The 24143-nt window shown below is 41.7% G+C and overlaps 2 protein-coding genes and 1 long non-coding RNA gene across 6 annotated transcripts; 2 read left to right on the plus strand and 1 right to left on the minus strand.

The window, feature by feature from the left end:
* The first annotated feature begins 227 nt into the window (after window positions 1-227).
* On the plus strand, window positions 228-12988 carry LOC134097726 (GTPase IMAP family member 8-like). The gene is made up of 6 exons (XM_062550666.1): window positions 228-432; window positions 9600-10322; window positions 10497-11195; window positions 11415-12206; window positions 12299-12451; window positions 12778-12988. The coding sequence occupies exons 2-6, from the start codon at window positions 9617-9619 to the stop codon at window positions 12966-12968; spliced, it is 2541 nt and encodes an 846-aa protein (XP_062406650.1). The 5' UTR covers window positions 228-432; window positions 9600-9616; the 3' UTR covers window positions 12969-12988.
* Window positions 3333-6999, minus strand: LOC134097727 (uncharacterized). 2 transcript variants are annotated; one of them, XR_009940942.1, is made up of 4 exons: window positions 6557-6999; window positions 4791-4903; window positions 4196-4335; window positions 3333-3788 (listed from the first exon to the last, which is right to left on the minus strand). It is a non-coding gene; the product is annotated as an uncharacterized LOC134097727 (long non-coding RNA). The 2 variants fall into 2 exon arrangements; XR_009940941.1 differs by having other exon boundaries at window positions 4791-6999.
* Window positions 12989-15544: 2556 nt separating the features above from the next.
* LOC134097728 (GTPase IMAP family member 8-like) lies at window positions 15545-23879 on the plus strand. Of its 3 annotated transcripts, none has more exons than XM_062550668.1 (6): window positions 15545-15798; window positions 17745-18464; window positions 18586-19281; window positions 19571-20362; window positions 20462-20638; window positions 20920-23879. In XM_062550668.1, exons 2-6 carry the CDS (start codon window positions 17762-17764, stop codon window positions 21123-21125), a joined length of 2574 nt encoding a protein of 857 aa, XP_062406652.1. In that variant the 5' UTR covers window positions 15545-15798; window positions 17745-17761; the 3' UTR covers window positions 21126-23879. The 3 variants fall into 3 exon arrangements, with proteins under 3 accessions (XP_062406652.1, XP_062406651.1, XP_062406653.1); XM_062550667.1 differs by having other exon boundaries at window positions 15545-15787; XM_062550669.1 differs by having other exon boundaries at window positions 15545-15787; window positions 17748-18464.
* Window positions 23880-24143: the final 264 nt, after the last annotated feature.

Below are 24143 nucleotides of genomic sequence, written 5' to 3' on the forward strand. Positions count from 1 at the left end.
TAGTAGGTCTACATTTAATTTGACAAAAATAACTCCATGGTTTAAGCAAACTTGGTGGATAGGAATTAGCTACAAAAGGGTATAAAGTAAGGCTGTGAGCAGACAGTTTTCTAGGGGGCGGGGCTGGGGGTTGGAGCATTATGCACTACACCAAGAAGGAAAACATACACTTATCAGTTATCGTCAAGATCCGCACAGGTTCATCCAGTGTGCTGAACAAAAAAAAAAACAATGCACCTGGGAGACATGCACAGACACCGTTCTATGATACACTCAAAATGATCTCTCACAATGCATTTTAAAGTGGGATATGAGTTGTATGTTTGTTGCAAGTACACATACTGTTACAAGAGGGAGATCTGAGTTTTCATTACATATCCTGACATAGGAGAGAGTCCAAGAGCGGAATCACCACAAAGACACCAGAGTTGGGTGAGTTATCAATCTCAGGGGAAAAAATAGGACAAAATGTTACTGTGTTTTGTTGCCATGTTTTGGGTTTAAAATGATTACAATGTGGTTCATTACAGTTTTAATTCACTACATCTCAATGCTTCAGTAGGCTACTTACTAGTGGAGTATATTTTACTATCTGATTCACAGGGGTGGAAGCAGGGTATAAAATGTACTTTTTTACTTGTCTGCTAATGGCAGGTAAGCAGAAAAAATTACCGGCCAAAATATTTTTCTAACAGCCACAAAACTTTTGTTTTTGAAAAAAGGTTTAGAACTGATCTGTGTAAATTAGTCCCTTCTTTCTATGATTTAGTGCAGTAGTTTCTTCCTCCACATGTGACATGCCTGCTGACTGTCAGATAAGCTAATACAATTTGTAGGCCCAATATATCTATCTATTGTTGTTCGTAGGCCTAGCCTGTTAACGCTTTGTTGTGGTGCTGAAAGTTTACAGTGAAGCAACGTTATGTCAGCAACCCGCCAATGGCGAATTACCTTTTAATTTTACTCGCCAGTGGAGATTTTTACTCGCTTTTGGCGAGTGGCAGGTGCCAATTTTAAACCCTGGGTGAAAGTAACAAACTACAACTACTCACGTTATGGTAATGAAGTTGTTTTTTGGGTTTTTGTGGTGATATCAGGCTACATGTCGCACCAAAGCCTTGAAGCGTGTCAAAATAAGAAACAGTTTTCAGTGAAGCCTTATACAGTTTTGTGTAAATCACATGACCATTGACATCCAATGCTTCATTTGACAGAAGCCAACGTGACTGCTCTGAAATCTGATCTTTGAAATCTGATCTTAATGCGGATAGTCGGGACACTTACTGTAGGTAATATCTGTTCGCCTCTGCTGTCGCACTAGCTGAGCACCATTGCGAACTCTGCAACTAATAACTGGATGAAATGTGCTGAAAACTGTGTCCACAGATAAATATCACACTAGCAAACTTGGAAATGAGGTCTGATGTCCAAAATTCCGAAATATCCCTTTAGAATCATATAAGAATCATAATTAGCCAAAATTAGTAATAAACTAAATAGAAATGTCAAGTCAAATCAGCTTAAAGTTAGCCTGACGAGCCAGACTCACATCAAGATGTAGGGTCTGGGAACTCACCGTGGTCAGGGCTCAATCGGAGGGGTGGGATAAACAGTTGTGTTTCAAATTCCCTCTCCGCAATAGGATAACGCTAAATGAATCATCTTCTTGTTTTCAAGTAGCATGATGCGTAACCTTCTCTCTCCACGCAATAGAGAGCCGAAGTCCCGCCCCTTCCGATTGCCTCCATGGGACCTATCTTTGGATTTTTTTTCAATGGCAGTCAATGGAGAAATATAAATTATTTTCTGGTCCCGATTGTCTTGTGCCTTGAATTACCCATATGATGTTCTCCAGAATTAAACATGATTTTACATGTCAAGAATGTCACGATTCGTCTCAGGATAGTTAAGCAAAACGCTATGGAAAATACTTAATTAGACGGACTACAAGTCCAAGTCGCTTACCTTACGTCACCGCATTTCCCCGATGTTCCCTCAACTTCTGTTCGCCCCGTTCCTGAACGTAAATAGGCTAGCTGCTAACATGCCAGTGTGTTTTGTGCCAGAATGTCACCATTCCAGCAACGACAGTTGCTCTTTCTTTCGCTTCCCAGTGGATGACAAGACAAGGGCTCGGTGGACGAAAGTCATTAGGCAAGTCACATATCTGTGAATCCTTTAAGTTAGCTTACTTAGCGGCTAGCTAGCAAAGAATGCTAGCTAACGTCAGGAATGACTGCTAACTAATGTCAGCCTGTATTATTATTGTTATTCTCATAATCGTTTAATACGGTCATCATTACTACTAATAATATTAATAGTAATCTTATTAATAAGGAAACTCTTCTGAATATTGTGTTTTTCTACATTAATTGCACATGGAAAGTCAAAATATGTCACTAATATAGCAGAAGCTAGAGACTTAGAGAAATGAATGTGTGAAACCCCCCATACATACATACATACAAACATTGGTGCTGTTGGGGAAAGGTAAGTATTTTTTTTTTTTATCTATACTGGTTGAACCCTTGCCAGGAATACGCTCAAGAAAATGCTCCTGGTAACTAATTTCGATCTGCACAACAGATCACATTTTATGACCAATTAATGCAGAAACCCAGATAACTCTCTATGGTCCTCCTACTGTCATGCTCAAACATACTTTTCTTGAGACTGAATTAAGAGGAATGTGGCTTCAGAAACTAAACGTCCTACCATGTATCTATTTCTCAATTGACTGAAAAGCTTATTGCAATAAGTAGACCTACTACAAGTATAGCTATACCAGCTCACATGTTAAGACTTATTTTCTGAAGTCATGTTCTATATCTAACATCAGTCACAGGTAAAACAACAATGAACATGATATATTGACACATATTTTCCTCAATTGAGGTGCACTAACTGGTGTTATGATTGTAGAGCATACAAGTAAGTGTAACCTGATCAGATAGTTAAGGGAAAGTCGAGGAGAGGAAGTCAGCCTTGCATGAAATTCTTCAGGACTGTTGGCATTGTTTTGAAGGGTGAGTCAGGTCAAAATTGCATTTGACTAACTACAGCAATTGTTAATCAATGAGTCGGTTAGTAAGTAATTACAGTAATTATATTTTAAAAAGTGATAATTTCACTTTCCTTCTTCAACTGACTTAACTCAAAGTTTTCTGTTTTGTTCCTTTCATTCCCTTTGCAAGAAGTACACAGGACATGGACACAAGTAATCTAAAGTTAAGATGTTTTACTTTCAATCTTTACAGTAAACATATTCAGTATACAACTTTCTCATAGAAATGTATTTAAAGTTTAAAATGACATTTGTAGGATATGTTCATAATGTTTATAATGTGTTCTTTATTCCCCTTTTCCTCAGCACCATCAAACCCAGTTCCTGTGTGTCCTGCTTGCGAATCAATACAATGCCATTAACATTTATGTAATTACCAATAAACTCAATTGACATTTGACGTTTCAAAATTACATTACGTTTCTGTCTTAATTTAAAACCAATGTTTGTCTTCAGAACATTCACTCAGTCATTCACAGAAGATTAAATTAAGCCTTCTTCATAGTAGATACTTTAGACTAGACTCACACACAGTGATCAGGGGTAGTGTCATTCTTAGTATTGATTGTGTATGTAGGTTTAAAGTCTATGTCTGAAATAACAGAACAATTGCAATATGACTTGTTAATATATTAAAACTGTAGTGTACTGTGTGGGTGGACATAGCAACGGACTCTTCACTGGCCGATGCTGACCTCGAAGGGGGTGTCTGCTGGTAAAACTTCTGTTGAAGACACAAAACAATGAAACAACATGGATCTTCCATTTCTATGGATTCCTGTGGACATTTCAATATCCAATATGCTACATCTACATATTTAAGGATTTACACAACAGCTAGAGGGTAGGAATGCACCAATTGGGGTGGGGGCATTTTGTATTGAGACATAGCAAGATCAATTTAATAATGAAAAGCATTACACATATTTTACATAACAAATATGTCATTGATTCCCAAAACTTCAAGGTTTTAATGGTGTACAATATGATTATGCTACATAAACAATATAATTTATAAAAAAAAGAATGTCAGCAGTGATGTGTGTGTGTGTGGGGTTATGTGGTAGCCATTCTACCAGTGGGATGCCTGACAACCTAGTGTCTAATTCCACATTCCATATATCCACACACCTGCGTGCTGGAGGACTGCGTGCTGGAGGACTGCGCAGACCTACTGATGGATGAGTCACAGGTGGATAAAGGACACGTCTCCTTTGGTTGCCTTCTTTGTGTTGGACGATCACAGAAGGGGTCACATGCCTGGTCCAAATCTAATAGAGGCATCAAAGATTGCAGGGGGTACGCACAATGTTGCCTGAGCTGAGGTTGTGAGATGACCAAGATAATTTTTTGCACTCATTAAATGTATAAAATCCCAGTAACACACCCAGTTGGATAATAAAAACTCTGTTTAATCTATCTGCAAAGGATCGATGTCATATTAAACCCTATGGATTAAGAATAGGATGTGACTGAAGTTCATATGGGGGTCAAAGCAATTCAATTCAATTCAATTCAATTCAAGTTTATTGTCATATACTCATAAAAGAATTTATAAGTAATGAGATTCATTGTGCTCAAGTGTCCAGAAATAAATTAGACAGGTGACCCAATACTTTTGGCAATATAATGAGTATAGGAGAATAGCAATTAAACAATAGTCATTCAATCAATCATATAACAACAATAACTGGCATGGTAAGGCTACATATATTTCCACACACACCTGCATGCTGGTGGACAGCGCAGACCTAATGATGGATGAATCACTGGTGGATAAAGGACACGTCTCCTCTGGTTGCCTTCTTTGTGTTGAAAGCTCATTCTCCTGGTTCTAATCTAAAACAAAACAAAAAGAAGAGTAACAAACGCACATGAATACACTGCAGGACTGTCAAAACACACAGGTAAAGATAACACACAGGAACACAGAAAGTAAACAGTGGCACAGGGTTGCTTTTAAGCAGTGTTATTTATCACTTAATCAATTTTTACATAATTGCATTTTAATGTGTGTAAGAGTTCAAGAAAACATTACACATAAGAATTAGATAAACAAACACATTTTAGGTTTACACTCCCTAATTCCACATCCCATATATCCAAACATCTGTTAAACACTGCCATTAAAGTCCAAAGTCCAAGTGCTGTAATTTGCATCATAAAATATCAGATCAGACTGACTGAACACTGAAACACAGCACAAAAGGAGGGGCGGGCGTGGGGCATGGGGCGGAAGTGCGCCGTGACAGCAGCACAGCACCGAAATTGCTGGCTGTCAAGCACCCCTCCCTGTGCAGCTGCCACTGACTTAACACAAACACAGCACAAAAACATATTCTGCTTTATTTGCATTAAGAAACCTATGGATTAAGTATTAACTATAATTACTATAGTTTAATTTAATAGCTATATTTTCTCATTGCAGACGAGCAGACAGGGAGCCAGACGGGAACTCCAGAATATGCAGTTGCCATTTTCCTTACGGGAAAGACAAAGGCCCGTGCCTTTTCCCGTGGAGCAAGACGGGCTTGGTCCCTCTATTAAGTCTGACACAGTCAGACCACAGTTATGCAAAAATGGCTGCCCCTGGTCTTGACTCAGGATGCTCCACAACATTCACTCCATTGGAAGAAGCAGAGCATGATGTCACCCTGCCTATGCCTGTCAGTGGGAAGCGTCAACCCCCCAAGTACAGCGTTGATGGCCTACCTGATGACGTCATTCGAATGGAGACGGGGCTTCTGGACATGGCCATGTTCAGACGGGTGGCAGGGCTTGTGAAGCGCTTTGAGGGCTCCATTATTTATGTTGCTGGCTGGAACGTTTCGGAAAGTGTGAGTTTGGAAGACCAGGTCTTCCTGACACTCATGAAAATACGGCAGAACTATCCTCACCTGCACCTGGCACAGCTGTTCTGCTGCAGCACTGCCACTGTAGGCAACATTGTGAAAACAATGATACATGTGCTACATAAATTGTTTTTCAGAGGAATGATGGCAACAGTTCCTAGTCGGCACAAGAATGCCCAAAGCATGCCTGCTTCATTCCAGCCATCTGCAAGTAACTGCAGGATGGTAGTGGATTGCACAGATGTCCACATTGCAGCCCCAAAGGAGATGGACAAGGCGAAACTCACTTACTCCACCTACAGAGGGATGCACTCCTTCAAAGTATTAATATCCGTGGCCCCAAATGGGGTCATCAACTACTGCAGCCCACTGTACCCTGGCTCTGTGTCTGACAAGGCAATCACACAGCAGTCAGGGATACTCCACCATCTGGTAGCTGGTGACCTGGTCTTAGCAGACAAGGGCTTTTTGATTTCAGACATTGTGCCAGAGGGTGTTTCAGTGAATATCCCCCCCTTTCTAAATAAGGGAAAATTTAATGAGAGTGAGGTGAGGGCAACAAAACAGATTGCCAAGAATCGTATTCACATTGAGAGAGCCAACGCAAGGGTGAAGGAATTCAAGATACTTGACCAAATACCTGCACACCTCCGATGCTCCGCAAATGTGTTGGTGCAGCTCTGCTGTGCACTGGTCAACCTCCAAAACCCCCTCATACGGGAAGTCAGCAGCACCCTTACAGAAAAATAGGTTAAAAAAAAAGTGAACTGTTAATAGTTATTGCATCTGTCCAGGACCTTTCAAATAAATGATATCCCTCTCTTTGTTTTGGAAAACCAATCAATGTTTTGGTGTTATTTTGAAACCTGATTCATGTTCAGAAATTAAACATTGCATTCTCTAACTTTTTTAGACCATTGTGGGCATAGAAGACAAAACAGTGTAGCGGAACTCTAACTTATACAAGTTCATTTCAAACAGATTTCTGATTGTAGTTCACAGCTAACACCTATGAGATTACTGAATTTGGTGGATCATTAGTTTCACTGTCCATTGGACAGTTACTGACAGGAGACGCGACGGGAACGCTGATCCATTGTCTCCCAAAAAAAGAACTGATTGGAGAGAAAAACACTGAACACTAAACACTGAAACTTTTTTAAACTATTTACAAAAAACAAACTATTTACATGTCCTCTCTACTGGCCAACACAGGGAGCATGTGCTGCCAGTAGAAACTCTCCAAAGTTTGGAGATTTTCCCCCCATGCAGGGTCTTTTGGGATGGGGATGATCACAGCCTCCTTCGTTGTCCAGACGACAAAAAAACAAAGGTCCCGGCGTGTGACATGGAGCTGCCCTTGGACTTGATGCCAGTATGGGTGGTTGTCCTTGAGCCCATAGGACTCACCCACCACATGGAGACAAAATGAGGGGGACAGGACAGCTTCCGCGATGGTCATGTTCCGCTGGCTGTGGGGGCACTTCACCTCCAGCAGGGCATTTGGCTCAACAAGCCCATCAGGTGACGCTCCCAAGACACCCGACTCGCTCACAAAGAGTCCTGACTCGAGCACCTCCACCTGATAAGCCTGCTCAAAGGCTTTCACCCCCTCTGGCTCGTTCATAACGCCCCAGTTGACTGCCATCACTCCATCCAAATTTTGCCCCCCAAGCACCCTCTTCAGGAGGGACGGGCATGGAGCGGAGGTGCGCCGTGACAGCAGCACAGCACCGAAGTTGCTGGCTGTCAAGCGCCCCTTCCTGTGCAGCTGCCACTGAGGATTCCGCCGCTGACCCACAGTGGTTGCCAGGATGGTAGCCTGCTGGTCTTCAGTCAGACGCATTGAGGCAAGGATTGCCTCAAGCCCCTGACCCCGATGCTCCCTCACCAACTCAGGCACAGTAGGCAGAGGTTGATGCTCGGGCTGTGGCTCGGGTGACAACAGCCATGCCATGCCGCACTCGGTCCCCTTCAGCTCAGACCTGAACCACTCTATATCCTCAGCAGTAACCTCCCTGGCCAGGGGGTTATAGGTCTCCTCCAACTGTGGATACAGCTCCGACACCGAGAGAGTTCCTTTGGAGGAGGCAGGCTTCTTCCACTGGCACTCCACGTCGGTGGAGCTCAACTCCCTCATCCCAAAAATAGCCAACGCTGCAGCGTGGCTACACTTGAACTCCCCCCGTGCGCACTCACAGGTGGTGCTTAAAATAGCCCCCTCGTCATCCATGTAGATCTGTAAACATGTAATGTACTATTTTAGGGCGCTACAACACAATATTTAATAGTACAAGTCAAAGTCTGAGGCATTCAGTATAACATTGAATACGATGCTAACGCTAACGTTAGCTGATAGAAATAGCAACTCACCGAAACCTTGTACAGCCGGTCCCGCATGCTAGCACGCACAGAACCGACCAAAACTCCCTTCGAGTAGCTGCAGCTCTCGACGTGTCCCGATTTGAAATGGTTTTCTCCACGTTTGATACTTTTATCTTCCTCATGGAAGAAGCGGGTGAAGCTCGCCAAGGGGACAGCCATGTTCTTCTCTAGTGAGTGACGTATGTTGTTCGCGACGAGAGATGTAGTTCACTAAGCGATCTCATACAAAACCTAATGCTGTTCAACACATTTACGTCGAATCGTTTATCTCTTGACGTGAAAAATTATCTTTTAAATTCCCACACATCATATGTGAAATGCACGGTCCAACTCGAACGGGACCAAAAAATAATTGTTATCTCTCCATTGACTCCCATGCATTAAAAATCGTAAAATAGGTCCCATAGACCGGAAGTAGAAGGGCGGGACTTCGGCTCTCTATAGGATAACGCTAAATGAATCATCTTCTTGGTTTCAAATAGCAGGATGCGTTACCGTTGCAACTTCTGGTTGCATGTCAGTTATGTTAAGCCTGCCCACCAACTTTATACACACCGTGATTGGCGTGATCAACTAAGCCGTGGAAGAAGTATTTTTTGTTGATCACGCAGTACAGAGCTAGCACGGGCAAGAGCTACAGCCCAAAATCGCAAACTGTGGGTTAGCATAGGGCAAACAGCCATACGCTTTCAAAATCGCATTTTTAGACCACTAACATTGCTCAAAACAGCGCCAAACATACACATCTGCACATAAAACGAAGCACCAATCAGTCTGTAAACTTTGGAATAGTTTGTACACACTTAATCAGTTCGAGACCGCAACCCTATCTGAAACGGAAGTGTGGGAGCTGGAAGGGGTAAGTGTTCATTAAAGTCTTCTTTTATAAACGTCGGGTTCGTGAACCAAGTTGTTTGTGCCTCGTTTTATGTGTAGACACCCAGAGCAAGCTTCTGACGAGGGTTGGCGCTGTTTTGAGCAATGTTAGTGGTTTAAAAATGCGATTTTGACTACCCGTAGTCCATTCCGGCAATAGCTCCCGTAAAGATATCAAATAGGATATCAATATGAATTAAATATCATCATATTTATAGATATAAATTATGACACATTAGTCCAAAAGTCCAAATGCTATGAGCAAAAAGAAAAAAAAAAACTGTAATTATCCTCAGTGTCTATGACACATTTTGCTCCTTTCACACTTGAAGGCAGATAGAACATACAATCATGTTAAGAAATTACTGAAACTTGGAACTAAGGGAAACCACAATTTTAACACGTTATTATCTTTTTCTCAGCAGGACAGTGTGCAGCAATGGAGACAGAACTGAGGATTGTGCTCATTGGGGCGCGCTGGTCTGGCAAGAGCTCGACAGGAAACACCATCATGGGGGGTCCAAGGTTCGAGTGTGGCAGAGCCAGGACCCTGCAGTGTGAGGTCAGGAGTGGCACCGTATCTGGACGCCACCTCACTGTGGTGGACGTGCCTGGCTGGAGTTATTTCTCCATCATGGAGACCTCGGAGGCCTGCAAGCAGAACTTTAAACTCAGTCTCACCAATTGTCTTCCTGGGCCTCATGTTTTTCTTCTGGTCATTCCATTGGACATGGCCTTCAACAAAGAGCAGGGTCAGTATGTGCAAGAGTACCTGAGTCTTCTGGGAGATCATGTGTGGAGACATGTAGTGGTGGTCTTCACCTGTTGGGACTACCTGGGTAAGGAGACCACGATTAATGATCATATTGAGAGCGAAGGGGAGGCTCTCAAGAAAGTTCTAGAGAAATGTGAAAACAGGTTTCAGGTGTTTGTCAACAAGAACAGCAAGAACCACCCTGATCAGGTGCCAGAGCTACTCAGCAAGATTGAGGAACTTGTGAAGATGAATGCTGGTGGGTTCTACAGGGCAGATGAGAAGATCCTGCAGGCCATTACTGAGAAGAGGAAACTGGCAGCAGAGAGGGCATCACAGAGGAAGATAGAGAGTGATAAACAAAGGGAGACACAGAGACAGCTTCTGAGAGGTACTGTATATGTTTATATACAAACTCAAACTGAAAAGTATGGTTAAAAAGTCTTATTTGAGAACAAGATGAGATAAGCAAGTACTGAAAAGAAAGGCCATGGAAATATTAATGATGATATTACTCATTGTGTTGCATGCTTAACTACTTTTCTTTTCAATCACTCTTCTGTAGAATTTGAGAAAGATCAACCAATCGCAGAACTTAGGGTGGTTGTTTTAGGAAGTCGGAACGTCGGAAAGAGCTCCACTCTGAACACAATCCTTGGAGAGAAAGTCCATGAGTCTGGGAAGAGAACAACCAGTTCAATGATGCATGAGGGCTATACGGACCAAACCCCAATAAAGGTTGTGGACACTCCTGGCTGGTGGAGGAGCTTCAATGTCCAGGACACCACTGAGTGTGTTAAACAGGAAGTGATTTGTAGTGCTTTCCTTTGCTCTCCATGGCCTCATGTGTTCCTGTTGGTCATTGATGCAGATGCATCCTTTACTGAAAAGCAACTTGAAGCAGTGGAGAGCCACCTTCAGTTACTAGGAGGAGATCTCTGGAGACATGTGATTGTGGTGTTTTCCAGAGGTGACTGTTTGAGGGAGGAAACCATTGAGGAGCACATCGAAGTGGAAGGAGCAGCGCTCACAGCCCTGGTCAACAAGTGTGGGAACCGCTACCATGTTTTGGATAATAAAAGCATGGATGTTGGTAACCAAGTCACCGAACTGCTTGAGAAGATGAAGGGGCTTGTTGCTATGAACCGTCAGGAGTTTTTTAGATGCGATGAGAATTTGTTTAAGGTCATCGAGGAGAAACAGAGTTTTGTGAAGAATTACAGCAGGAAGAAAACTGAAGAAATCAGAATACAGAGAGAAAAAGGTACAGCCTGGCAAATACTATTTCAATACAGAATACTACTCCTTTTGCACAACAATTGGTCTGTTTGTATTTACCAATTGTTTCTATGCAGGAAAATAAAGTTATGTAGAGGTAGTTGTATTATATTGCACAGTTAGGTAGTTGCATTCACACAATTTTAATTAAGACTGTGTGGCATGAACTGTTATAATACTGCATTTTCTCCAAAATATTCAACAGTATCGGGGACACCACTGAGCGAGATCCGTGTGGTTTTGCTGGGACAGAAGACGGTGGGAAAGACTGCCTCTGGAAACACAATCCTTGGTCACGGTCGCCTGCCCACCTGTTTCAACACCAACACCAATAGCGCCACAGCAGACGTTGCTGGCAAGAAGATTGTTGTGGTGGACACCCTCGGCTGGAGTAAAAATAGAGATAGTTGCACTATAGAGCAGGATAAAGAAATTGTCCGAGGCCTCACATTCTGCCCTCCTGGACCTCATGCTTTTCTGCTCATCCTGCCTGTAGACATGGCTTTCACACGTCAACAGCAGAGGGCGCTAGAGAACCATATGATCTTGTTTGGTGAGGATGTTTGGAAATACACTTTGGTGGTATTTTCTTATGGTGACCAGCTTGGGGACCGGACCATTGAAGAACACATCATGATGGAGGGCCCTGCCCTGCAGAAGCTGGTGGAGAGATGTGGCAACAGGTATCACGTCCTCAACAACAAGAACAAGAGTGAAAGCAATATGGTCCCTGAGCTGCTGAAGAAGATCGAGGAGATGGTGGTCATTAATGAAGGCAAACACTACATTCCAAACATGACAGAGGTCAACCAAAGGGTAGAGGAGAAGTTTGAGAAGAGAGAAATTAATGTCTGTCTGGAGGTAAAATGGAAGAAACGAGAGGTAGAGATATATGATGAGTTCAAAGATTACCTCTCCAGACTGCTGACGGATCTGAGAGAAGCAGAGGGCTCTGAACTTGACGCTTCTAACATGAGCCTCCAACCCGAACCTGCAAGTAAGTGTCCTACTGTACATCTGCAAAATCTGTTCAAAATCACAACAAAAGGTCACAGGAAAGTGTCACCATGTGCTACTGTACATTTACAGACCAACGGTTTTGGAGTCAAGCCAGGAGTGAGAAGATCGAAGAGGTGAAGAAAAATATCAGTGAGAAAATAGGCAGACTAGAGATGGAGATGCAGAAATCCAATTTTCTTGGTTCCAAGTTGAATGCCAGTTTGGACGTATTTCAACCAGATAGTAAGTCCTACATCTTTATTTCTATTTGTGTAATATGCATAATGGTACAGCTGAGTTAATGTAAGTGAATCAAATGTTTGGCCATTCTGTAGATTAGCTTGCTATACTATGCATTTTACATTAGCTTATTATGTCACTATATTTTACAATGTTTGTACAGAATATTAAAATTCCTATTAAAAATGGGACACAGACATAGGTAACTGAACTCGATATCGCAGAAACATATTGAAGCTACCACTTTTATTTTTTCATTTAGTTAAAGTGCTAATCTTCTATCTCAGGACATTGACTAGTTCCCTACATCTTTCTTTGTTATTGTGCAGTGAGTGGAAGTACCAGGACATTATCAGAACCCAGCCCAAGACCCAGACCCAAGGGCAAGTTTAAGGAGGTGCTGGCCTGGTTGTCCACAATGAAGATTGAAAGGGAAGATCCCCCCACCCTCTACTCTCAGGCCTCATCAGGCTACCGGTCCAACCTGTCAGATATATTCTCAATCAGTGAAGAAACATGACATGCTGAAAAGCTGAGAGAAACGGCCACCAATAAATGCCTTCAAAACCATTCTCTGTTCATCTTTTAAAGAATGAATTCTCGATAGATTCGACAAAACGGTTGAAATAGCAGAATTAATGTCAGCACAAGACTCCTCGCTGCGTGCCGCCATTGTTGTTTGAATCAGACACTTCGGCGCTACGTCACATCTATGAAATCCCCTCCGGCGATCCTGATTGGTTCATAATTTTTTGCTCCCTTGATGGAGTTTGCATTGCCCTCGAGCCCAGACCCTTGTGTGGAGGTCAACGAAACGCCTCTGGTGGAGCATGGCGGAACTACTGGCGAGAGTCAGGCTAACCTTTTGCACCAACTATACTGTAAATTCATTATACTCTAACCAGTTAAGCGTATGACATCAAACAAACTCTGTATCATAGATAGGTTTTCAAATATACCTCTTCTTACATGATTTTTAAAAAATGTTTTCAAAATGTGAATCCATTATGCTTCCTAACATACCAACTTTGCAATGTATGTAGATGCTAATGTCATTGTGTGTGTGTGTGTGTACGTGTACTCCTGTGTGTGTGTGTGTGTGTGTGTGTGTGCGTGTGTGCGTGCGTGCGTGTGTGTGTGTGTTGGTGCGTGTGTACATGTGTATGCCTGCATGTCTACTGTGTGTGTAGGTATGTGTCTCTGTGTGTGTATTTATGTGTGTGTCTGTGCTTGTGTGTGTGTGTGTGTGTGTGTGTGACAGTAGCATGGAGCAACCATTCGCTTAATACCACCATCTGCAGGCCAATGGTAGTAGTCACTAAATGTACATATACAGTAAATACATTTATTTTGTAGCCCCCCATGGATGCAATTCCACAAAACTTGGCATACTCCCAGAGGATGTCAGGATAATAATACACATGAAATTTTGTGCATTTCATAACATCTCATCTGAAGATAGGAGCGATTAAAGCAGCATTATATTGCATTTTATTTTTTTATCATGGGGTGCAAATCACAAATGACTGGTTATAAGCTAAGTTGATGCGGGCTCTTGAGACCAACATACCATAAACATTTTGTCATCCTCAGTGCCACGGTTCAGGTAGTTACTTAGGAAAAACTGTAATTTTGGGGTTTCGGGGGGGCCAGCGCGGGGGTGGAGTGGACCCCGAAATCTTTCCGTAGAAGTCAACTGGGGCCACCAAGCCCGCCAAGTTTCATGTGCCCCGGTGTTATGGTGTCCCGGGAATCGCTGACAAAAAATTCAGGAAGTAGATGACGGGGAAAAAAAAACTTTGACAATCACTATATGACCACTACGCTAGCTACACTAGCGCTCATAATTCAATAAACAAATCAAACAGGTCAGGCAGCTCACCTGCTACCAGAAAATTTGAACTTGTTTCCTTGAGTGTCCTGCATCCTTTCTGTAAATATCACATTTCTCTTCCTCTTCTCCTCAGGGGGAAGATATCAGATACATATTTATCATAAATAGATCATGGGGCGTGATTACAGAGAAATAATGTTATGTTTACCTGACTTTTTAACTGACAAGTATTGTTACATAGCCAGTGGACATGGAAAATGCAAGGCAGTACCATTTTGAGAACAGTGGATTGGAGTGAGATGAATGAGTGAGATATTATTGAAATGAATTATTTCTTGATGCATTACACAACATGCAAGGTGCAGTAGGGTAACCAATCCTAAGATGATGAGAAGTTAAGTTAGCTTCACAGTTACTTTATATTATAGTGATATTTTGTCTTAAATCACATTGTTTGTGAGAGCTAAATTGTGAGCAAATTTTAAGATTGATGCGTATGGCCTCATTCCTAATGATCATAATCTAATCTTAAACTCAGAGGGTAAGTAGAGCAACTGTCTTGGTAGAAATGAAACAGAACTGCATTCCAAGGCAGCCTAGATCTGCACCGAGAGAAAACTAAGATGGAGGAGGTTCCTTTTGGAATGAAAGTCAGACCAGAGTAAGAAGTGTAGGTGTATGAATAGGGTACATAATTTCCTCAGAATACTTTGATATCCCAGTAAAGTTCAACCCTCTCCAAAACACACCTACCATTTTAATGCATTTTCATATGCATTTTTTACATTTAGTGTTCCAGGTAATTTCAGCGATACTGTAATTGTTAGTTGATTTATCTTTACTCAGTCAAAGCAACACAACTACACTTTCATTGAGTACCTGAAATACACATTCAAATGATATGACTTATTCATGTTTTCAGAATAGATTTATAGTGTTTTGGAAAAAAGTTCTTTAGATACTCTGTGTAAAAGATTCGACATCCCCCTATGATTACTAAATGTATTAATTTAGTCTACATTTGATTTGACAAAAATACCTCCATGGTATAAGCAAACTTGGTGGATAGAAATTTACTACAAACAGGTATAAAGTAATGCTATGAGCAGACAGTTTTCTCGTAAAGACTGGGGTGGAGCAGTCTGCACTCTGCAAAGAAGGATACACTTATCAGTTTCTCGTCAAGATCCAAACAGGTTCATCCAGTGTGCTGAACAAAAAACAATGCACCTGGGAGACATGCACAGACGCCTTGGCACACACACACACACACACACACACGCTCAACAGGAGACAATTACTTGGCAAACAAATTCTCACAATGCATTTTGAAGTAGGATTTGAGTTGTAACAGTACAGTATGTGTACTTTCAACAGGCATACAAGAGAGAGATTTCAATTTTCATTCATTTGGAGGAGTGTGGCCAACCATTACCGTTGAGCTGGTGGTGAGAACACATCCTGACATAGGAGAGAGTCCAAGAGCAGAAGCACATAGACACTGGGTAAGAGCTGGGTAAGGCATCAATCTCGGGAAAAAAATAGAACAAAACGGTACTGTGTTTCATTGCCATGTTTTAGGCTTAAAATGGTTTGATTTGATGTCAGTATGGTTCATTTCAGATTGAATTCAGTGCATGCCAATGTTTTAGTACTTACTAATAGAATATTTCCTATCTGAGTCACAGGGTGGAAGTAACAAACTACAACTACTAATGTTATGGTAGTTGTTTTGGGGTATATTTTGACTATTTTGGTGGTGATATTGCTTGTGGCACCAAAGCTCTGAGACGTGTCAAAATAAGAACCGGTTTTCCGTGAAGCCTTGTATCATTTTGTTAATCACATGACCATTGGAATCTGATGGTGACTGCTTTGAAATCTGATTCAAAGGTGGCGCAAACAATGGCCGCACCTTGTGGCTTGTTATTACATTGGATTGTTATTACATTGGATTGTGCTGTGATGTGTTGCAAAAATAATGGTGCATTCAGAGATTAAATATACACACATTATTCACAGAGGAATGACTGCATTACTCAGTAGTAAGGCACCAGGTATTTGTGAATTAAGAATGCTGCTTTCAAGTGACAAAATAAGCCAAGCAGACTGGGCAAACCCAGCCCAATCTGCCGATGATTGGATTTCACCCTGCAGCTCAGGCTGGAAACTTATCAGGCTGCATATTTATCTCTTCCTGTCCATGTTTGCTGGAACCAATCACAAACCAGCTTATCCACCAGGCACATTAGCTCGTTGGTCTGATTGGTTGAGGGAACCTCCAAATGCGTCATTTGAACTATGCCCATTGATCATGCCTCTTGTGCAGTAGAAATACAGCACAGACTTATCAGACTAATGTTCAGTATTAAAAGGCTGGTCTGGTGATAGCCAGACTAGGTCTTTATGATACATTTTCAGTAATGATAAAATTGGTTTCTTACTGTCTCATGCATGAGTTCTGATGAATAATACATTTGACTAACTGGTGTAAAATTGCTAAAATGTATGGTTAAATGGTGAAAATGTTACAAGCAAGCAAGGAGTTTGACCCAAAGCAGGTCACAGGGTGATTTATCAAATCAGGCATCCTTTCAAATATTCCAGGAACAACTTAGACAAAATCAGCTTAGGTTTGTTGACTTAAGTGTCATGAGACATAAAATGTTATTTCCCAGAGGTGGAAGTATGGAAATATGTTAATGGGAATATCAGCATGTGACTGAAACTGCACCACACGTAACCAGAGTGGGGGAGTGAGTCCAACAGGAGCTGAATGATTGACAAGACAACAATATCTGTGAAAGTGGCAATACTTCAACAGTCAGGGTGCTGAAACTGAAAACTGAAAGAAGCAAATATTTGAGATTCATATTATTATTTTATTTGTAAGCTAAGTAGTTTAGTAGCTCTACAAATACACAACTAATTAACAGTTTAAACTAAGTCTATAGCCTAGACAATAATACTTAGCCAAAAATAGTAAGAAACTAAATGGAAATGTAACAAAACAACAATAAACTACACAATATACACAAACCACAAGTCACATATAAGGATAAATTATGATATTTATTATGATAATTATATATGAATGATGACATTATCTGATATCCATGTATGCACTAGTCCAAGTCCAAAAAAAAAACCCTCTTATTCTTCCGGTGGATAATTGGCACATCATTATGGAATGAAGTTTACGGTATCATCGAAACATACAATCATATGCCTGACATGACTCATGCTTGAAACAATTCTTCATCACCAATATTATAACCATTCTATTTTAACACTGATTTTATCAGTAGGAGAGGGAGTGGCCAGGAAGACAACTCTCAGATAGACAGATAGAACACACAATCATGTTGAGAGATTACTGAAACTAAAGGGTACACATCTGGAACTATGTCTTGGAACTAAGAGAAACCACAATTTTAACACATTTCATTATCTCTTTCTCAGCAGGAGAGTGTGCGGCAATGGAGACAGAACTGAGGATTGTCATCATTGGGGCCCGCTGGTCTGGGAAGAGCTCAACAGGAAACACCATCATGGGGGGTCCAAGGTTCGAGTGTGGCAGAGACAGGACCCTGCAGTGTGAGGACAGGAGCGGCATTGTATCTGGACGCCACCTCACTGTGGTGGACGTGCCTGGCTGGAATTATTTCTCAATCATGGAAACCTCAGAGGCCTGCAAGCAGAACTTTAAACTCAGTCTCACCAAGTGTCTTCCTGGGCCTCATGTTTTTCTACTGGTCATTCCATTGGACATGGCCTTCAACAAAGAGCAGGGTCAGTATGTGCAAGAGTACTTGAGTCTTCTGGGAAATCATGTGTGGAGACATGTGGTGGTGGTCTTCACCTGTTGGGACTACCTGGGTAAGGAGACCACAATTAATGATCATATTGAGAGCGAAGGGGAGGCTCTCAAGAAAGTTCTAGAGAAATGCGGAAACAGGTTCCAGGTGTTTGACAACAAGAACAGCACCAACCCAGGTCAACTGCCAGAGCTACTCAGCAAGATTGAGGAACTTGTGAAGATGAATGCTGGTGGGTTCTACAGGGCCGATGAGAAGATCCTGCAGGCCATTACTGAGAAGAGGAAACTGGCAGCAGAGAGGGCATCACAAAGGAAGATGGAGAGCAAGAAACAAAGGGAGACACAAAGACAGCTTCTGGGAGGTATATGTTCCTACAATGATTTGTAATGTGCAAACTGATGATATTTATGATGATATTACTCATTGTGTTGCATGCTTACAGTAATTATACTGTACTTTTCTTTTCAACCACTCTTCTGTAGAGTTTGAGAAAGAGCAACCAATCGCAGAACTTAGGGTGGTTGTTTTAGGAAGTCGGAATGTGGGAAAGAGCTCCACTCTGAACACAATCTTTGGAGAGAAAGTCCATGAGTCTGGGAAGAGAACAACCAGTTCAATGATGCACGCGGGCTATATGGACCAAACCCTGATAAAGGTTGTGGACACTCCTGGCTGGTGGAGGAGCTTCAATGTGAAGGACACCACAGAGCACCTTAAACAGGAAGTGATGCGGAGTGTCTTCCTTTGCCGTCCAGGGCCCCATGTGTTCCTGTTGGTCATTGATGCAGATGCCTCCTTTACTGAAAAGCAACTTGAAGCAGTGGAGAGCCACCTTCAGTTACTAGGAGATCTCTGGAGACATGTGATTGTGGTGTTTTCCAGAGGTGACTGTTTGAGGGAGGAAACCATTGAGGAGCACATCGAAGTGGAAGGAGCAGCGCTCACAGCCCTGGTCAACAAGTGTGGGAACCGCTACCACGTTCTACGCAACAGAAGCATGGACGATGGTACCCAAGTCAAAGAACTGCTTGAGAAGATGAAGGAGCTTGTTGCTGTGAACCATCAGGCCTTTTTTAGATGCGATGAGAATGTGTTTAAGGTTATCGAGGAGAAACAAAGTCTTGTGAGGAAGAACAGCAGGAAGAAAACTGAAGAAATCCAGACACAGAGAGCAAAAGGTGTGACCTGATACAGTATATAATAGTTTTGATATAACATATTAATTGGACAACAACTGGTCCACTTCTATTTAACGATAATACCTATGCAGAAATTACGCACTTGGATTAGCACAATTTTCAACCAATTAGATTGTGTGGCAGAAAAAAATACATGGCATAAAGGCATAATGTAAAGGTAGTATCAAAAGTACATGATTGGATTACTGTAGCATCATTTTCAGCCAATCAGATTGTGTGGCCTGTACTGTTTTATTTAACACTTCATTTTCTCCAATATATTCAACAGTGACCTGGACACCTCTGAGCGAGATCCGTGTGGTTTTGCTAGGACAAAAGACGGTGGGAAAGACCGCTTCTGGAAACACAATCCTTGGTCACGGTTGCCTGCCCACTTGTTTCAACACAAACACCAATAGCGCCACAGCAGACGTCGCTGACAAGAAGATTGTTGTGGTGGACACCCTCGGCTGGAGTCAAAATAGAGATAGTTGCACTATAGAGGAGGATAAAGAAATTGTCCGAGGCCTCACTCTCTGCCCCCCCGGACCTCATGCTTTTCTGCTCATCCTGCCTGTAGACATGGCTTTCACACGTCAACAGCAGAGGGCGCTAGAGAACCATATGATCTTGTTTGGTGAGGACATTTGGAAATACACTGTGGTGGTATTTACTTATGGTGACCAGCTGGGGGACCAGACCATAGAAGAGCATATCATGATGGAGGGCCGTGCTCTGCAGAGGCTGGTGGAGAGATGTGGCAACAGATATCATGTCCTCAACAACAAGAACAAGAGTGAAAGCAACCAGGTCCCCGAGCTGCTGGAGAAGATCGAGGAGATGGTGGCCATTAACGAAGGCAAGCACTACATCCCGAACATGACAGAGATCAACCAGAGGGTAGAGGAGAAATTTGAGAAGCGGGAAATTAGTGTGTGTCTAGAGGAGAAATGGAAGACACGAGAAGCAGAGATGATTGTAGAGTTCAGAGATTACCTGTCTGAACTGCTGACAGATCTGAGAGGACAACAAGGACCTGGACTTCACACATCTGACATGAGCCTCCAACTCAAACCAGCAAGTAAGTGTCCTCTGAATCTCAGAATCTGTATCTCTCAGGTCCAAGATTCAGACCCAGGCTCAGTTGATCATTTCCTGTTACTAAACTGTTGATTTACAGAACAAGATGGTTGGAAGAAACCCAGGACGGTAGTCTCACTTATCAAGCAGAGCAAGAGGACCGAGCAGGTGGAGAAGAAGATCTGTGAGAAAATAAACAGCATGGAGACAGACCTGAAGAAAGCTAATGGCCCAGTTTTCAAGAGGAGGACCAGTATTGATTACCTATGGCCAAGCAGTAAGTCCTACATCTTTGTTTGTATTTGTGTAATACTGTTAGTGTCTGTTAGACTGTTTAGTTAATGTAGGCTATCCTATGTATTTTATATTAGCTTATAATGTTACTTAGTTATATTTTACAATTTATGTACAGAATATTTAAATTGATTTTAACAATAGGTCACAGACATGGGCAATTGAACCTGATATTGCGGAAACACTTTTTATTTTTCATTTTGTGAAAGTGCTTTCTTACAAAACATTGACTAGTTCCCTACATCTTTCTTTGTTATTGTGCAGTGAGTGGAAGTAACAGGACATTACCAGAACCCAGCCCGAGACCCAGACCCAAGGGCAAGTTTAAGGAGGTGCTGGCCTGGCTGTCCACGATGAAGATTGAAAGGGAAGATCCGCCCACCCTCTACTCTCAGGCCTCATCAGGCTACCGGTCCAACCTCTCAGATATATTCTCAATCAGGGAGGGCCATGATGCGCAAAAAAGCTGAGGGAGACTGTTAAATGGCATTTATCCATTGGCTACTATTATTGAAAGGCTGACAATACAGTACATTTTCCTGACATGAATGTAGATTGAGTTTTAGTTACTTTAATTAACTTTTTTTATATAATGTAAAAACAGATGACATTCATTTTAGGGTTAATATCAATAACCAATCAATATCTGTATAATATACAGTATAGGTTCGGTAGGTCGGGTGTGAAATTCGCTTTTTGGCCATTTTTGCCAAATCACTTGAAATCCTATTCCTAACCCACTTACAGCTTCTGAGTTGGAAGCACTGACATGGAAATTAAACACATCAATCATCTGTGGAATGGGCAGGGCTCGAAAAACTCCAGCCAGTTATATATTTGACCCTCTATGTGATGTGAGCGATTGTATGGAGACTAGAGGTCGTATAGTGCTCTACAGATGCCAGGGCTGGCTTTTCATTTTATACAGCCCAACCCTAACCCTACCCCTGTCAAGAGTGCCTAGCCTGGCTCACTCTCGCGCATCTGAATTTTCACGCGTGCATGAATGCGTGGCCATGTTCTCTGAATATGGGAGTTAGGGTGAAAAGGGTAGGACTATTTGAGTTCTGCCGGCCATTTTGTGAATCCCATACCCAACCTTTAAGTATGCAAATGTACATTAAATGCTATTTCCACCAATAACTTACAGTACCTACCTCCTGGCTACCCTGGCACCAACCTATTTACAGTGCCCCCTCCTCCCTCCCGTACTGTAGATCAATGCACCATATCATTTAGTTACAGTAATATATCAATAACTAGTTTACATACTGTAACATCTGTGTATATAGAGTATATAGAATAATGTTTCTCATTGGGCTTTCTCAAGGCCTTTACACTAAGACTGGGTGTTGAGTAGGCTATCATTGTTATGTGCTGTAGGCTACTCAAGGTTTTTAGATTTTACAGCGATTCACAATAGTCTGATTTCTTCTACCACAAAAGCAGCAAATATTTGCTTCGGCAGCACTATTGCTATGTGCTTTTCAATACAGTAGTCACGTTGATATGGACACTTCTATATTAGAAATGGAATAACGGCTCAGTTGGAATACAAATTGTCATATAAGCCTCAATCCGAAAGAAAATTCCTGATCCAATCAGAATTTGAATTGAAATGAAAGAGGTGGTGTAGTCCGGTCCTATTCCAAATGGACACCCATGTGTATGGTCATGATTATTAACTGCTGTAGGTCTATCTTCTCAAGGAAAAGTAGGCAACAGCGGCTATTCCGATCAAAGATTCTAAAGGCCATCGCCCACCAGAAGCGTACGCGGCGCGCCGCGCCACGAAAAAAAATAGAATTCCATTGTTTCCAATGGAGCATCGCCCACTGGAAACGTCGGCCGCGCAGCAGCCGCACAGAGATAGAAAACTATTCTAAAATCCTGCGCGGCAAGCCCAGACCGCCGAACACCGCTGAACGCCGTTTCTGGTGGGCGTTGGGCTTAAAGCGATTGAGAGCACCTGATAGAAATAGAATGTAAACCATGTTAAACAGATGGCACAAAATATTAAATCTGAATAATAATCAGAATGAGAAAAAAAACTGTCTGTGGCTATAGTGCTAAAATCTACTGGTAATTTGTTTGAAAGCAGCTGTTACTCAATATCCTCTTGGAAAGTAAAAATTAATAGCCTGATAAACCAGCCTAAATGGATTGGATGTCTAATTTAGTCTGGCCCCGATGAATGGATACAACGGAACATTGATGATGAGCACAACCCGTTGTCTTTCAAACCGTGTCTGTGCCTATAGGCCAACGCTCCCTCAAAACCCCGCCCCAGAGCCCTCTGCCCCGCCCGCGTTGATTCAAAACACATCTCTGCGTTGTGATTGGTTTAGTTTCCATCTGCCAGATTCAGGGCAGTGTTTTCAAAATGTTCAATGGTCCGAGGCCAGACCCAAATGCAGGCAAAATATTTTGCCGTCCAGCAGTTGGCGCTGGTTTTCCAGGCTAAAAAATTAAGTCTGTTTTATCTGTTTTATACCAACATCTTGTTTTACTTGTTTTACTAATTACGTTTTAATTAATTATGTATATGCAATGCACATGCTTTGCTATTTCTATCAGTTAATACGTCCATCATGCTTATTTTTTTCTTCCTTTATTCACTATAGATTGCAGTTATGGATATTGTAGTTCTATGAACATACAGTATCACAATAATAACAAAAACTAAATGGGGAGCTGAGATTTTGTTGTCCAGATACAGTAGAATTAACTAGAATATGCAGTACAAATGCATCTAGTAACTCTGAGACACTGGTTTAACTTCATATTCTTTCTAATTTTTTTTTGTCTGATATGGGGATGTAATAGGTATTTAATTTTATTCATAGCCTATTGATCTTTACAAGGTATAAATGTATGACTTTCAAATGTATGAAAATCTATGCCAATAAAGTGAGCTGAGAATTATAAGGTTCTATCTCCACTTTTGGTTAAAATTGAGTTTTTGACATAATCTGATCCATTAGGTGTTTATTACAGTAATGCCTGTGTGGTATAATTTTGGTAAAACATATTTTTTTAGCTAGTTATTAGTCAAATAAAAAGGTACTACATAACATTTTTGCTAGCTATGTAAAAACTTTGATGCTCAATATCTCAGAACTACCCTAAACGGAGATAGAACCTTATAATTCTAAGCTCATTTTATAGAAACACTCATCCTTCTTGTTAAACCATAAGCAGTTCTAATAAATTATTTGTGCGTTTCCTTTTTTCCGAGAAGATTTCATGGATACACATTTTTTTTTTTGTAGGTTGGGGTTTTTAAAGTTGGGTCCTCCGAGTTTGTCCTTAGCAATCTTTGCCAAGACGTACCACAAATGGTCCGAAGCATTCGACCCCTGAAACAGGACACCATTAGTGAGATGACCCAGAGACAGTTAATAAAGCTATAGACAGTGACTGACAGATTCTGGGGCAGATGGAGGTTACGGGGTTTTGATGCAAGATAGCTAAATGGTGCACATGTT

Source organism: Sardina pilchardus, chromosome 12, assembly GCF_963854185.1.
Source record: "Sardina pilchardus chromosome 12, fSarPil1.1, whole genome shotgun sequence".
In the NCBI taxonomy this organism is placed as follows: domain Eukaryota; kingdom Metazoa; phylum Chordata; class Actinopteri; order Clupeiformes; family Clupeidae; genus Sardina; species Sardina pilchardus.